Source organism: Lucilia cuprina, chromosome 6 (genome assembly GCF_022045245.1).
Source record: "Lucilia cuprina isolate Lc7/37 chromosome 6, ASM2204524v1, whole genome shotgun sequence".
Classification (NCBI taxonomy): domain Eukaryota; kingdom Metazoa; phylum Arthropoda; class Insecta; order Diptera; family Calliphoridae; genus Lucilia; species Lucilia cuprina.
In genome coordinates, this window is record NC_060954.1 from 8413667 (window position 1) to 8428682 (window position 15016).

At 32.7% G+C, this 15016-nt stretch overlaps 3 protein-coding genes across 4 annotated transcripts in view; 2 read left to right on the top strand and 1 right to left on the bottom strand.

The window, feature by feature from the left end:
- LOC111688262 overlaps positions 1 to 15016 on the bottom strand; it is a 41767-nt gene that overhangs the window by 4549 nt on the left and 22202 nt on the right. Inside the window, exons 8-9 of one of the 2 annotated variants that reach the window (XM_046954842.1) lie at positions 10417 to 11186; positions 10165 to 10358 (exon numbers count right to left, since the gene is read on the bottom strand). In XM_046954842.1, the coding sequence (XP_046810798.1) occupies positions 10305 to 10358; positions 10417 to 11186 (824 nt within the window). In that variant the 3' untranslated portion in view covers positions 10165 to 10304. Of the gene's footprint in view, positions 1 to 9998; positions 11187 to 15016 lie in introns of those variants that run through there. The other variant, XM_046954841.1, reaches the window with a different exon arrangement.
- LOC111689448 (SET domain-containing protein SmydA-8-like) lies at positions 2043 to 5079 on the top strand. The gene is made up of 5 exons (XM_023451919.2): positions 2043 to 2192; positions 2253 to 2381; positions 2441 to 2984; positions 4229 to 4798; positions 4869 to 5079. The coding sequence occupies exons 1-5, from the start codon at positions 2137 to 2139 to the stop codon at positions 5013 to 5015; spliced, it is 1446 nt and encodes a 481-aa protein (XP_023307687.2). The 5' UTR covers positions 2043 to 2136; the 3' UTR covers positions 5016 to 5079.
- On the top strand, positions 6887 to 9917 carry LOC111689445 (SET domain-containing protein SmydA-8-like). The gene is made up of 4 exons (XM_023451917.2): positions 6887 to 7066; positions 7132 to 7260; positions 7340 to 7883; positions 9109 to 9917. Exons 1-4 carry the CDS (start codon positions 7011 to 7013, stop codon positions 9853 to 9855), a joined length of 1476 nt encoding a protein of 491 aa, XP_023307685.2. The 5' UTR covers positions 6887 to 7010; the 3' UTR covers positions 9856 to 9917.

A 15016-nucleotide genomic window follows, 5' to 3' on the forward strand; every position in this document is an offset into this window, starting at 1 on the left:
TTCTATAGTCCAGACTATAGACTATTCTATAGTCCAGACTATAGACTATTCTATAGTCCAGACTATAGACTTTCCTATAGTCCAGACTATAGACTATTCTATAGTCCAGACTATAGACTTTCCTATAGTCCAGACTATAGACTTTTCTATAGACTAGACTATAGACTATTCTATAGATCAGACTATAGACTATTCTATAGACCAGACTATAGACTATTCTATAGTCCAGACTATAGACTTTCCTATAGTCCAGACTATAGACTATTCTATAGTCTGGTCTATGGTCCAGACTATAGACTATTCTATAGACCAGACTATAGACTATTCTATAGACCAGACTATAGACTATTCTATTGTCCAGACTATAGACTATTCTATTGTCCAGACTATAAACTCTTCTATAATCCAGATTATAGACTCTTTTATAGTCCAGACTATAGACTCTTCTATAGTGCAGACTATAGACTCTTCTATAGTGCAGACTATAGACTCTTCTATAGTGCAGACTATAGACTCTTCTATAGTCCAGACTATAGACTATTCTATAGTGCAGACTGTAGACTCTTCTATAGTCCAGACTATAGACTATTCTATAGTGCAGACTACAGACTCTTCTATAGTCCAGACTATAGACTATTCTATAGTGCAGACTATAGATTCTTTTATAGTCCAGACTATAAACTCTTCTATAGTCCAGACTATAGACTCTTCTATAGTGCAGACTATAGACTCTTCTATAGTCCAGACTATAGACTATTCTATAGTGCAGACTATAGACTCTTCTATAGTCCAGACTATAGACTATTCTATAGTCCAGACTATAGACTATTCTATAGTCCAGACTATAGACTCTTCTATAGTCCAGACTATAGACTCTTCTATAGTCCAGACTATAGACTCTTCTATAGTGCAGACTATAGACTCTTTTATAGTGCAGACTATAGACTCTTTTATAGTCCAGACTATAAACTCTTCCATAGTCCAGACTATAGACTATTCTATAGTTCAGACTATAGACTATTCTATAGTCCAGACTATAGACTATTCTATAGTCCAGACTATAGACTATTCTATAGTCCAGACTATAGACTATTCTATAGTCCAGACTATAGACTATTCTATAGTCCAGACTATAGACTATTCTATAGTCCAGACTATAGACTATTCTATAGTCCAGACTATAGACTATTCTATAGTCCAGGCTATAGACTATTGTATAGTCCAGACTATAGACTATTCTATAGTCCAGACTATAGACTATTCTATAGTCCAGACTATAGACTATTCTATAGTCCAAACTATAGACTCTTCTATAGTCCAAACTATAGACTCTTTTATAGTCCAAACTATAGACTCTTCTATAGTCCAAACTATAGACTCATCTATAGTCCAGACTATAGACTATTCTATAGTCCAGACTATAGACTATTCTATATTCCAGACTATAGAGTATTCTATAGTCCAGACTATAGACTATTCTATAGTCCAGACTATAGACTATTCTATATTCCAGACTATAGAGTATTCTATAGTCCAGACTATAGACTATTCTATAGTCCAGACTATAGACTATTCTATAGTGCAGACTATAGACTATTCTATAGTCTAGACTATGGACTATTCTATAGCCCCGTCTATGCACTTTTCTATAGTCCAAACTGTAGACCATTCTTAGATACACACTATAATCCATTTAATTGCCTTGAATATTGTATATTCTATAATTTCGCGACACCCTTTTGAAAAAAATTTACAAAAACACAATCTAATAGCCTGTCAAATGAATTTAAAAGAATTAATATCTGTGAATACAAATACATAATTGTGTGAGTATTTGCAAAGGGAAAAATTGGCTGATCTTATAAATAAATACATATGTAATGTGCGATCTACATTAAACATATATGTATGTATATTTACTTATGAGTAGACAAAATATTTCATATATATTTTTGCTTTAAATATTTGCAAAACTATAAAATTTTACACAAGAAATATAAAAATTAAAAGTAAATAATATCGTGTACTTTTTGTTGAGTTTTCAACAGTCTTTAAAGAGTCTAGAAACGCATAAACAACGGGAATATTTATTTCAAAATTATTTTAGTTAGGAGAAACAGTTCTAATATAGAACAAATGGAAGAACATTTTGAGAAAAAATGTACTATAGAAAGTAATGAAAAGTTGGGAAGGTAAAACTTAAAACTAATTTTAAAGAAAATATATAACTAGAGTTTAAAAACCATTAACAGATATGTACAGGCCAAACAAGATCTAACAGTAGGAGAATGTGTGCTACTTGAACAGCCTTCTTTGTTAATGGCCTCAAATGGGGAAAGCAGATGTCAAAATTGTTACAAATTAACCACAAATTACTGTCGGTAAGTTAAATATATAATAATACCATAATATTTGAAAAAATTAAAGAAAATCTTTTTAGTTTATGTCTAATAACGCCTTTATGTGAAATATGTAAACAACATTATGATTACGACTGCCAGAAACTAGCAACTATGTCCGATTTAGATATTAATAACTTACAAAAATATCCCGATTCTTATGGCATTATAAAATTTCTATTACTACAAGAAAATCCTCTAACACAACAACATTTCGAGACTATTTTAAAGGCTGAAAATCACATGGAACAGAGACGTAATACACAAATTTGGTTTTACTATAGTAAAAATGTAGTAAAGCCCATTTTAGAGTCGGGAATATTGAAGTACTTATCTTATGGCATTAAGATAAATGAGGAATTTTTACAATGTTTATGTGGTTTTATTGATGTTAATAGTTTTGAAATACGAGCCCCTGATACGGGTTCAATGAAAGGTGTTTATGTTAAGGGTGCTCTATTGTCGCATGATTGTATGGCCAATACTTGTATAGCGATCGATGATAAATACTGTATGAAGATCTATGCTAATCGTGCAATTAAAGCGGGTGAAATTGTTACAAATTGTTATACGAATATAATGTTGGTAAGTTAATTTAATAATCAGTTCAAGTTTAGTTCTTCTTCAGTGCTAGTTTAGTTCTTGTTATGTTGTATTTCAGTTGTAGTTCACTTCTTGTTCAGTTCTAGTTCAGCTCTAGTTTAGTTCTAGTTCAGTTGTAGCCCAGTTGTTCTTTAGTTTTTGTTTAGTTTTAGTTCAGTTCCTTTTCAGTTCTAGTTTATTTATAGTTTAGTTCTTGTTCAGTTCTAGTTCAGTTCTAGTGCAGTTCTAGTTCAGTTCTAGTTCAGTTCTAGTTCAGTTCTAGTTCAGTTCTAGTTCAGTTCTAGTTCAGTTCTAGTTCAGTTCTAGTTCAGTTCTAGTTCAGTTCTAGTTTAGTTCTAGTTCAGTTCTAGTTCAGTTCTAGCTCAGTTCTAGTTCAGTTCTAGTTCAATTCAGTTCTAGTTCAGTTCTAGTTCAGTTCTAGTTCAGTTCTAGTTCAGTTCTAGTTCAGTTCTAGTTCAGTTCTAGTTCAGTTCTAGTTCAGTTCTAGTTCAGTTCTAGTTCAATTCTAGTTCAGTTCTAGTTCTGTTTCAGTTTTGTTCTAGTTCAGTTTTAGTTCAGTTCTAGTTCAGTTCTAGTTCTGTTCTAGTTCAGTTCTAATTCAGTTCTAGTTCAGTTCTAGTTCAAGTTCTAGTTCAAGTTCAGTTCTAGTTCAGTTCTAGTTCATTTCTAGTTCAGTTCTAGTTCAGTTCTAGTTCAGTTCTAGTTCAGTTCTAGTTCAGTTCTAGTTCAGTTCTAGTTCAGTTCTAGTTCAGTTCTAGTTCAGTTCTAGTTCAGTTCTAGTTCAGTTCTAGTTCAGTTCTAGTTCAGTTCTAGTTCAGTTCTAGTTCAGTTCTAGTTCAGTTCTAGTTCAGTTCTAGTTAAGTTCTAGTTCAGTTCTAGTTCAGTTCTAGTTCAGTTCTGGTTCAGTTCTAGTTCTGTTCTAATTCAGTTTTAGTTCAGTTCTAGTTCATTTCTAGTTCAGTTCTGGTTCAGTTCTAGTTCTGTTCTAATTCAGTTTTAGTTCAGTTTTAGTTTAGTTCCAGTTCAGTTCTAGTTCAGTTCTAGTTCAAGTTCAGTTCAGTTCTAGTTCAAGTTCAGTTCTAGTTTAGTTCTAGTTTAGTTCTAGTTCAGTTCTAGTTCAGTTCTAGTTCAGTTCTAGTTCAGTTCTAGTACAGATCTAGTTCCGCTCTAGTTCAGTTCTTGTTTAGTTTAAGATCAGTTCTAGTTCAGATAATTAATCGTTTCAGAATACATCCGAACGTAGACGAATTCTTCAAGAAGGTAAATATTTCTACTGCACATGTAAACGTTGTGAAGATCCACAAGAATTAGGATCACATATGTCCACCTTAATATGTACCGGTTGTCATAACGGTTATATGATTAGAAATCAAGAGTATACTGAGAAATGGCAATGTCTCGAGTGTAAACATCATGAGACTAATGAAAATATAGAGCACATACTAAAAGAGCTTCATAAAGAGGAACTAGAAAAGCCTAAAAATCTTAGGGATATGGAAATGTGGTTACAAAAGTTGGAAAAAATTTTACATCCTCAGCATTATATGATCATAGATGTTAAACAAAATATTGCGGCTGCTTTAAGAAACATAATAAATGATATCAGTTGTTGTCCCGGACGTAAGGTTTACGAGCGTAAAATTGATTTGTGTAAAGACATTTTAAAGGTTCTCAATATAATTGTCCCCGGTATATCGAGGCATAAAGCTATTGTTATGTATGAACTGGGAAGCACTTGGGCGGAATATAATCGTTTGCGTTATCAGGAAAAAGAATTGAATAAAAAGGATTTGCAGGTATTTTTTCTTATGTAAACAAATTTTATTCACTTTTTATATTTATATGGTATTTTTCTACTTTTTATAGGATTTATTACTGGAATCAGATTTAATGTTACGCGATTCTATTCACATGTTGCTGCACGAACCCAAACAAACTCCGGAGGGGAAATTATTACAGTCTATGTTGCAGGAATTGAAATATTTACAAACCGATATAAAAATGTTGAAATAACGAATGATTTGCTTTTAAAATAAAAAATTTAGATAAACTTATTGTTTTAATTACATCATTTAAATGTTATTTAATTTTATTTATTTTGTCATGGCGAATAATAAAATGCAATCGCTGCAGATACAGGGTTTCTAAAAGCATTTTTTCGGGGAAAAATTATGGAGGAAATGGTGGATTTTTTATAACAACCGCTTTGTATTCTCTCTACCGGATTAAAATCTTAATTAGTTGTAATTTAAACGAAGAAAACTAAATATTGGTATTTGAAAAAAACCTAATTTCCTTTAATAGTTTGGCGCTCACTGTCCCTAATTAAGAAGTGCCATCGGTGTAAGTGAGCGTAATTTTACGCTAAAACAAATGATGCTTTTACTATTGGTCTTAAGAAAAAACTAATCGTACACAAATTTAATGAAATTGAAAATAAAAAATTAAAAATAACGAAATCATTTGGCCAAAAATAAAATAATACTTGCATGCAAAATTTACACATAAAAACAAGAAAGATTGATTGAAATGAACTTATGTTGATAAAAAAACTAAAGAATAGATGTAATAAGTATGACAACTATAAAATAGCGCTACACCCTTATGGTTCAGTACCAGTTTTTGTTCAGTACTTGTTCAGCTGTAGTTTAGTTGCAGTTCAAATCTAGTTATGATCTAATTAAGTTCAAGTTTTCGGTCGGTTCTAGTTCAGTTCTAGTTCAGTTTTAGTTCAGTTCTAGTTCAGTTCTAGTTCAGTTCTAGTTCAGTTCTAGTTTAGTTCTAGTTCAGTTCTAGTTCAGTTCTAGTTCAGTTCTAGTTCAGTTCTAGTTCAGTTCTAGTTCAGTTCTAGTTCAGTTCTAGTTCATTTCTAGTTCAGTTCTAATTCAGTTCTAATTCAGTTTAAGTTCAGTTCTATTTCAGTTCTAGTTCAGTTCTAGTTCTGTTCTAGTTCAGTTCTAGTTTAGTTCTAGTTCTGTTCTAGTTCAGTTCTAGTTCAGTTCTAGTTCAGTTCTAGTTCAGTTCTAGTTCAGTTCTAGTTCAGTTCTAGTTCAGTTCTAGTTCAGTTCTAGTTCAGTTCTAGTTCAGTTCTAGTTCAGTTCTAGTTCAGTTCTAGTTCAGTTCTAGTTCAGTTCTAGTTCAGTTCTAGTTCAGTTCTAGTTCAGTTCTAGTTTTGTTTTAGTTCAGTTTTAGTTCCAATCTAGTTCAATTCTATTTCAGTTCAAGTTCAGGTCTAGTTCAGTTCTAGTTCAGTTCTAGTTCAGTTCTAGTTCAGTTCTAGTTCAGTTCTAGTTCAGTTCTAGTTCAGTTCTAGTTAAGTTCTAGTTCTGTTCCAGTTCAGTTCTAGTTCTGTTCTAGTTCAGTTCTAGTTCAGTTCTAGTTCAGTTCTAGTTCAGTTCTAGTTCAGTTCTAGTTCAGGTCTAGTTCATTTCTAGTTCAGTTCTAGTTCAGTTCTAGTTCTAGTTCAGTTCTAGTTCAGTTCTAGTTCAGTTCTAGTTCTGTTCTAGTTCAGTTCTAGTTCAGTTCTAGTTCAGTTCTAGTTCAGTTCTAGTTCAGTTCTAGTTCAGTTCTAGTTCAGTTCTAGTTCAGTTCTAGTTCAGTTCTAGTTCAGTTCTAGTTCAGTTCTAGTTCAGTTCTAGTTCAGTTCTAGTTCATTTCTAGTTCAGTTCTAATTCAGTTTTAGTTCAGTTCTATTTCAGTTCTAGTTCAGTTCTAGTTCTGTTCTAGTTCAGTTCTAGTTCAGTTCTGTTCTAATTCAGCTGCAGTTCTAGTTTTGGTGCAGTCCTTGTCATTCTACCATATGTAGCGCAACATATCCCTTATTTTGTTTTTCAAACTCAACAAAATTGTCGTATTTTAATTAATTATTTTTAAAAGACTAATTCATTATACGCTAGTTACACTTACAGTTTAGTTGACACCTGCTAAAGCTAATGTACTAAAAACAGTGCAATTATAAATCGAAAAGAATTTTTTTATTAAAAATATCTCTGAATAAAAAGTGAAAATATGACGGAGGAGTTTAATGATAAGTGTGAAATACAAGAAAATCCAGAAATTGGAAGGTGATAAGGTGTATTATATAAATAAAACATTATTTAATGTGATATGAAATTCTGAAAATTTTCAGATACGTAAGAGCTGCAGATAAAATTAAAGCCGGTGAAACGTTATTGCTGGAAAGACCTATATTAATTTTGCCCACTGCGGGAGATAAACGCTGCTGTAATTGTTTTAAATATGCTCAAAAGTATTGTGGGTAGGTTGTGAAATAAGTAATTAACCTTAAATTTGGCTAAAGAAAATAAGTCGTTCACTACATAATACCCTAATTCCAGTAAATGTCAGATATCGCCCCTATGTTTGGATTGTATACAACACAGTGAATTTGATTGCAACACTTTGGCGTCGATGACCGATTTAAAGCATGAGGAATTAAAAAAATTTCCCGAATCCTATGGGATTATCAAATGCCTTTTGCTATCGGAAAATCCTGATGGTAAAGATGATTTTAGTAAAATTCTACAATTAGAATCACATCTGGATAAGCGACGCAATACCCCGATCTGGCAAGAACGGAATAAGAAAATCATACAGCCCATATTAAAATCAAATCTTTCGAAATATTTTCAATTGGCTGACAAAATAGATGAAGAATTCATACAGCATTTATGTGGCGTTTTAGATGTGAATACCTATGAGATTAGAGCACCCGATATGGCGTCTATGAGTGCGTTATACGTAAAAGGTTCACTATTGGCTCATCAATGTTGTCCAAATGCAAATGTTTCTATTGATGATGTTTATCGGATAAAGATCTATGCCAATCGTGATATTGACAAGGATGAAATGGTGACAAATTGTTATACGAATGTTCTGCTGGTAAGAATATCGCTAAAGAAACGCATAAAAACTGAACTGTATTGACTAGAAGGACATGGAAATAATGCTGGAAAATGTGGACAAGAATCCAACTTTTTTAGATATTTAAATTTTATTAGTTCCTGTTTAATTGTAATTCAGTTCTAGTACATTTGTAGTTCAGTTCCAGTTTAGTTCTAGTTCAGTTCCAGTTTAGTTTTAGTTCAGTTCTAGTTCTAGTTCAGTTCTAGTTCAGTTCTAGTTCAGTTCTAGTTCATTTCTAGTTCAGTTCTAGTTTAGTTCTAGTTCAGTTCTAGTTCAGTTCTAGTTCAGTTCTAGTTCAGTTCTAGCTCAGTTCTAGTTCAGTTCTAGTTCAGTTCTAGTTCAGTTCTAGTTCAGTTCTAGTTCAGTTCTAGTTCAGTTCTAGTTCAGTTCTAGTTCAGTTCTAGTTCAGTTCTAGTTCAGTTCTAGTTCAGTTCTAGTTCAGTTCTAGTTCAGTTCTAGTTTAGTTCTAGTTCAGTTCTAGTTCAGTTCTAGCTCTGTTCTAGTTCAGTTCTAGTTCAGTTCTAGTTCAGTTCTAGTTCAGTTCTAGTTCAGTTCTAGTTCAGTTCTAGTTCAGTTCCGGTTCTGCTCTAGTTTAGTTCTAGTGCAGTTCCAGTTCAGTTCTAGTAAAGTTCTAGTTTAGTTCTAGTTCAGTTCTGGTTCAGTTCTAGTTCAGTTCTAGTTCAGTTCTAGTTCAGTTCTAGTTCAGTTCTAGTTCAGTTCTAGTTCAGTTCTAGTTCAGTTCTAGTTCAGTTCTAGTTCAGTTCTAGTTCAGTTCTAGTTCAGTTCTAGTTCAGTTCTAGTTCAGTTCTAGTTCAGTTCTAGTTCAGTTCTAGTTCAGTTCTAGTTCAGTTCTAGTTCAGTTCTAGTTCAGTTCTAGTTCAGGTCTAGTTCAGTTCTATTTCAGTTCCAGTTCTAGTTCAGTTCTAGTTCCAGTTCTAGTTCAGTTCTAGTTCAGTTCTAGTTCAGTTCTAGTTCAGTTCTAGTTCAGTTCTAGTTCAGTTCTTCTTCAGTTCTACTTCAGTTCTAGTTCAGTTCTAGTTCAGTTCTAGTTCAGTTCTAGTTCAGTTCTAGTTCAGTTCTAGTTCAGTTCTAGTTCAGTTCTAGTTCAGTTCTAGTTCAGTTCTAGTTCAGTTCTAGTTCAGTTCTAGTTCAGTTCTAGTTCAGTTCTAGTTCAATTAATTTTGCAATTATTTAATTTTAGGGCACCGCCGAAAGACGTCACATTCTTCAAGAAGGAAAGTACTTCCTCTGCAATTGTCCTCGCTGTGAAGATCCTACCGAAATGGGTTCTCATATGAGCAGTTTCATTTGTGCTCCCTGTGCTGGTAATAATAAAGAAGGTTACATTGTCTACCAAGCTGCCATCAAAAAATGGCAATGTCCAGTCTGCAACCATAGTCTTCGAACCGAACAGGTCGAAACCATTATAGATAAAGCCAAAGAAGAAGTATTTCATGCTCAAGATGATCTAAGACGTTACGAGATACTTTTGGCCAAACTTAGTACTATTCTGCATAAAAATCACTATATTATGGTGGATATAAAACAAAATATAGCCAATATATTGCGCACCGTTATTATGAATAGTTTACAGAGACCTGGCCGTCGGGTGTACGAGAGAAAAGTGCGTTTATGTCAGGAATTGGTTATGGTCTTGCATATTATACAACCGGGAATTTCAAGACTAAAAGCGATTGCTCTATATGAATTGGCAAATGCTTCAGCTGAATTGTATCGTTTGCGTTTTGGTGAAAAGGAACTTAAGGAAGAGGAATTACAACATTATTTAAGACAATGTGAAGCAATGTTTAAGGAATCCATTCGCATGTTGCTTTATGAACCGCCTCAAACTCCCGAAGGGGAACTGATGAAAAGTATGATGGGTCAATTAAAAGATTTAAAGAATGACATACAAATGTTAGAGAAAGCAATGGAGGTGAAAGTTTAAGATGAGAAATTTATGTGAATAATGATGAATGAATAAAATTTATATTATTTTGTTTTTTTTTTTACTTTTCCCCGGGTATGAAATCATAAGACCCTTGTTGTGATGGTTTTGATATGATATTTGTATTATAAATTTTAACTTACCTTCTTTTCACCTTTCGGGCATTTTAATTTATTTCTCCAAAATTTGCTCAATTACTTCTATTAAATCCTTAGCTACCGTTAAACGTTCCCAACACTCTGAACCCCGACAATCAACACATTTATCTAATAGCTGCCATACATTTGGATATGTCTCCTTAATATCGGGGGGTATGGGATAGAGAAAACCTTTCGTCTGATCTCTAAATAGATCTTCTCTAAGAAATTGACAAGCAGAGTATACATTTATATCACTGATATTATAAGAAGCTATATCATCAGCTGAATAAGCAAAACAACCCGGACATTCTATATACTCATGTTTATGTATGGAGGATTTGTATTTAGCCTTAGATGAATCCACTATGAATAGAGTATCCAAATCGATAAAATATAATTTATTATTAATTCTATTATATACCATATTATCGGCCGTAAGATCGGTAATATAGAAACGATAATTATTGAAACCATAGGAAAATTTTAAAGCTGCCTGTAGTAGTTGTTTGGAAATTTCCAATTTTAAAGGAAATTCCATTTGGTAATAATGATATAAATCTTGACCGGCATATTGTTGGTAAAGGGTAAAACCACACACTTTAAAGGTTTTAGGTACCGGAAAGTTATGCTGCTCTAGTAGAGGCATTAACAATGGCTGTATATTGTTTATTAAATAATGCCAAATAGTGATTTCTGTTAGATTTAAATGCACATCATTTAGGAAAAAATCTTTTATAAAAATTTCAAAACTCTTTAAGGGAGCAAATTGCATGCCTTGTAAACCTTCATGTTGTTGGAAAAATTTTTGTTTCAATTCTTTAATTTTTAGTTTATTTTTTCCTAAATTTTTCGTATTAAATAAATATTTAGTTATTAGTTTTTCATGAGAGTTTTTTAACTGCACCAATTGGTTATTTCTTTTGCAAGATCTTTCAGGTAACAGGTTTATTAGCTGCCTTAAGGAAAACTCCTTATCTGTTTCAATAAGGTTAAAGAAATTTAAACAATCGTGGATTTGGTGTTCAAAACACTTTTGGCAATATTTTAAATCTCGTTCGAAGTGTTTTCTATGTAAAGTTTGTGGTCTGTTAGTGTGATCTTTTGTATCCAGGGTATTGAGTACTATAATTAGCAGGAATATGAAACGTATGTGGGAAAATTGTCGTTGTATGGATTTGGTGCGAAAAATTACTGAAAATACAAAAATGGAAATCAGACTTAAGATATAGTTAAGTAAATTAACTAGTCTATAGTGTAAACCAGACGTGGATCCACTAGTATATAGTCTATGACCTATTCTATAGTCTAGTCTATAATCTATTCTATAGTCTAGTCTATAGTTTAGTATATAGTTTAGTGTATAGCCTAGTCTATAGTCTAATCCATAGTCCAGTCTATGGCATAGTCTACAGTCTACTCAATAGTCTAGTTGATGGTCTAGTCTATGGTGTAGTCTAAAGTCAAGTCTGTAATATAGTCTATAGTCTACTCTTTAGTCTATAGTCTCTCTCTCTCCTTAGTCTAGTCTATAGTCTGTCTTATAGCCTATGGTCTATTCTTTAGAATAGTCTTTAGTCTGACCGATATACTAGTCTATGGTCTAGTTTATAGTCTAGTTTATTGTCTAGTCTATGGTGTAGTCTATAGTCTAGTTTATAGTCTAGTCTACAGTCTATTCTATAGTCTAGTTTATAGTCTATAGTCCAGTCCATAGTCTTGTCTAGCATATAGAATTGTCTTAAGCTAGTCTAAAGACTAATCTAGTCTAGTCTATAGTTCAGTCCACAGTCTAGTATATAGTCTAATCCACAGTCTAGTCAATGGTCGAGTCTATAGACTAATCTATAGTATAGTCTACAATCTAGTCTATAGTCTAGTCTATAGTATAGTCTATAGTCTAGTCAATAGTCTAGTCAATAGTCTAGTCAATAGTCTAGTCAATAGTCTAGTCAATAGTCTAGTCAATAGTCCAGTCAATAGTCTAGTACTTAGTGTAGTTTATAGCCTAGTCTATAGTCCAGTCTATAGTTTAGTCAAAAGTCTAGTCTATAGTCTAGTCTATAGTCTAGTCTATAGTCTAGTCTATAGTCAAGTCTATAGTCTAGTCTATGGTCTAGTCTATGGTCTAGTCTATCGTCTAGTCTATGGTCTAGTCCATGGTCTAATCTATTATCTTGTTTATAGTCTAGTCTATAGTCTAGTCTATATTCTAGTCTATAGTCTAGTCTATAGTCTAGTCTTTAGTCTAGTCTATAGTCTAGTCTATAGTCTAGTCTATAGTCTAGTCTATAGTCTAGTCTATAGTCTAGTCTATAGTCTAGTCTATAGTCTAGTCTATAGTCTAGTCTATAGTCTAGTCTATAGTCTAGTCTATAGTCTAGTCTATAGTCTAGTCTATAGTCTAGTCTATAGTCTAGTCCATAGTTTAGTCTATAGTCTAGTCTATAGTCTAGTCTATTGTCTAGTTTATAGTCAAGTCTATAGTCTAGTCTATAGTCTAGTCTTAAGTCTAGTCTTTAGTCTAGTCTATAGTCTAGTCTATAGTCTAGTCTATAGTCTAATCTATAGTCTAGTCTCTAGTCTAGTCTATAGTCTAGTCTATTGTCTAGTTTATAGTCAAGTCTATAGTCTAGTCTATAGTCTAGTCTATAGTCTAGTCTATAGTCTAGTCTATAGTCTAGTCTATAGTCTAGTCTACAGTCTAGTCTATTATCTTGTCTATAGTCTAGTCTATAGTCTAGTCTAGTCTATAGTCTAGTCTATAGTCTAGTCTATAGTCTAGTCTTGTCTAAAGTCTAGTCTATAGTCTAGTCTATAGTCTAGTCTATAGTCTAGTCTTGTCTAAAGTCTAGTCTATAGTCTAGTCTATAGTCTAGTCTAAGGTCTAGTCTATAGTATAGTCTATAGTCTAGTCTATAGACTAGTCTGTAGTCTAGATTATAATGTAGTTTATAGTCTAGATGATAGTCTAGGGTATGGTCTATATAGTCTAATCTGTAGTCTTATATGATCCATAATGGAGTCTATCTTCTAATTGATTGCTTTATCTCTTCTAGAAATCAAAAAACACTGCTTTAAAATTATTCTCAGTGTATATTATTATGTCTACTCTATATTATTTTTCTTAAACACTACACTATATAATCTTTTTTATTCTATAAATAACTAACAAAGTCTTAAATAAACTCCAGGCCAGATAATATATAAATGTGTATGAAAATTGTAGAAGATTCCTTGAACAACAACAAAAAAATTGAAAGCTGCTGCTAACATTAGCACAACAGGTTGAAGATGCAAAAAGCCAAAAAAGAACATCTTACCTGAAGAAGTTGAAGGAACCAACATAACTGAGTTGTTGGATGTTTACCTTTCTGCAGAATAAAACAGGTTCAAGGTTTTAAAAGAATTTCACAAGAAGATGATGGTAAGACAAAAAATTAATAGGACTTTAAAAATTATAAGATTTTGAGGCAAAAAAAATGTAATGAAGATAGATGAGTTGTTTAGGTTAGGTTCTCTTAAAAGATATTGTATACACAGGTGTAGAAGAGTGGCCAGATTTTTTGATTGTAAAAACAATAGTATAAAATACTTTCAACACTTTGAATTACCAAGTAAATGGACTGGTCTGCAGTCTAGCCTATAGTATAGTCTAGTTTATAGTCTAGTCTATAGTCTAGTATATAGTCTAATCTATTGTCTAGCTTACAGTCCGGTCATTTTTCTTGTCTATAGTCTGTTCTATAGCCTAGTCTATTGTATAGTCTATAGTCTTTATTCTAGTCTCTAGTCTAGCGTATAGTATATTCTATAGTACAGTCCATAGTCTTACCTCTAGTCTAGTCCCTCTAGTCCAATCTTTAGCCTAATCTATAGTCTAGTTTGTAATTTGGTCTATGGTCTAGTCTATAGTCTAGTCTATAGTCTAGTCTATGGTCTAGTCTATAGTCTAGTCTATAGTCTAGTCTTTAGTCTAGTATATAGTCTAGTCTATAGTCTAGTCTATAGTCTAGTCTTTAGTCTAGTCTATAGTCTAGTCTATAGTTTAGTCTATAGTCTAGTCTATAGTCTAGTCTATAGTTTAGTCTATAGTTTAGTCTATAGTCTAGTCTCTATTCTAGTCTATAGTCTAGTCTATAGTCTAGCCTATAGTATAGTCTATAGTCTAGTCTATAGTCTAATCTATTGTCTAGCCTACAGTCCGGTCTTTGTTCTAGTCTATAGTCTGTTCTATAGCCTAGTCTATTGTATAGTCTATAGTCTTTATTCTAGTCTCTAGTCGAGCGTATAGTATATTCTATACCATAGTCTTACCTCTAGTCTAGTCTATAGTCCAATCTTTAGCCTAATCTATAGTCTAGTTTGTAATTTGGTCTATGGTCTATTCTATAGTCTAGTCTATAGTCTAGTCTATGGTCTAGTCTATGGTCTAGTCTATAGTCTAGTCTATAGTCTAGTCTTTAGTCTATAGTCTAGTCTATAGTCTAGTCTTTAGTCTATAGTCTAGTCTATAGTCTAGTCTATAGTTTAGTCTGTAGTTTAGTCTATAGTCTAGTCTATAGTCTAGTCTATAGTTTAGTCTATAGTTTAGTCTATAGTCTAGTCTATATTCTAGTCTATAGTCTGGTCTATAGTCTAGACTAGTCTACAGTCTAGTCTATAGTCTAGTCTATAGTCTAGTCTATAGTCTAGTCCATAGTCTAGTCTATAGTCTAGTCTATAGTCTAGTCTATAGTCTAGTCTATAGTCTAGTATATAGTCTAGTCTATAGTCTAGTCTATAGTCTAGTCTATAGTCTTATCTATAGTCTAGTCTATAGTCTAGTCTATAGTCTAGTCTATAGTCTAGTCTATAGTCAGGTCTATAGTCTAGTCTATAGTCTAGTCTATAGTCTAGTCTATAGTCTAGTCTATAGTCAGGTCTATAGTCTAGTCTATAGTCTAGTCTATAGTTTGGTCTATAGTCTAGTTCATAGTCCTGTCTATAGTCTAGTCTAGAGTCTAGTTTATAATCTACTCTAC

Coding starts and splice junctions, on each gene's coding strand:
- LOC111689448 (XM_023451919.2), top strand. CDS start 2,137: ATGGAAGAACATTTTGAGAAAAAATGTACTATAGAAAGTAATGAAAAG. Junction 2,382..2,440: donor TTAACCACAAATTACTGTCG/GTAAGTTAAATA, acceptor AAATCTTTTTAG/TTTATGTCTAATAACGCCTT. Junction 4,799..4,868: donor TGAATAAAAAGGATTTGCAG/GTATTTTTTCTT, acceptor TACTTTTTATAG/GATTTATTACTGGAATCAGA.
- LOC111689445 (XM_023451917.2), top strand. CDS start 7,011: ATGACGGAGGAGTTTAATGATAAGTGTGAAATACAAGAAAATCCAGAA. Junction 7,067..7,131: donor GAAAATCCAGAAATTGGAAG/GTGATAAGGTGT, acceptor GAAAATTTTCAG/ATACGTAAGAGCTGCAGATA. Junction 7,884..9,108: donor GTTATACGAATGTTCTGCTG/GTAAGAATATCG, acceptor ATTTAATTTTAG/GGCACCGCCGAAAGACGTCA.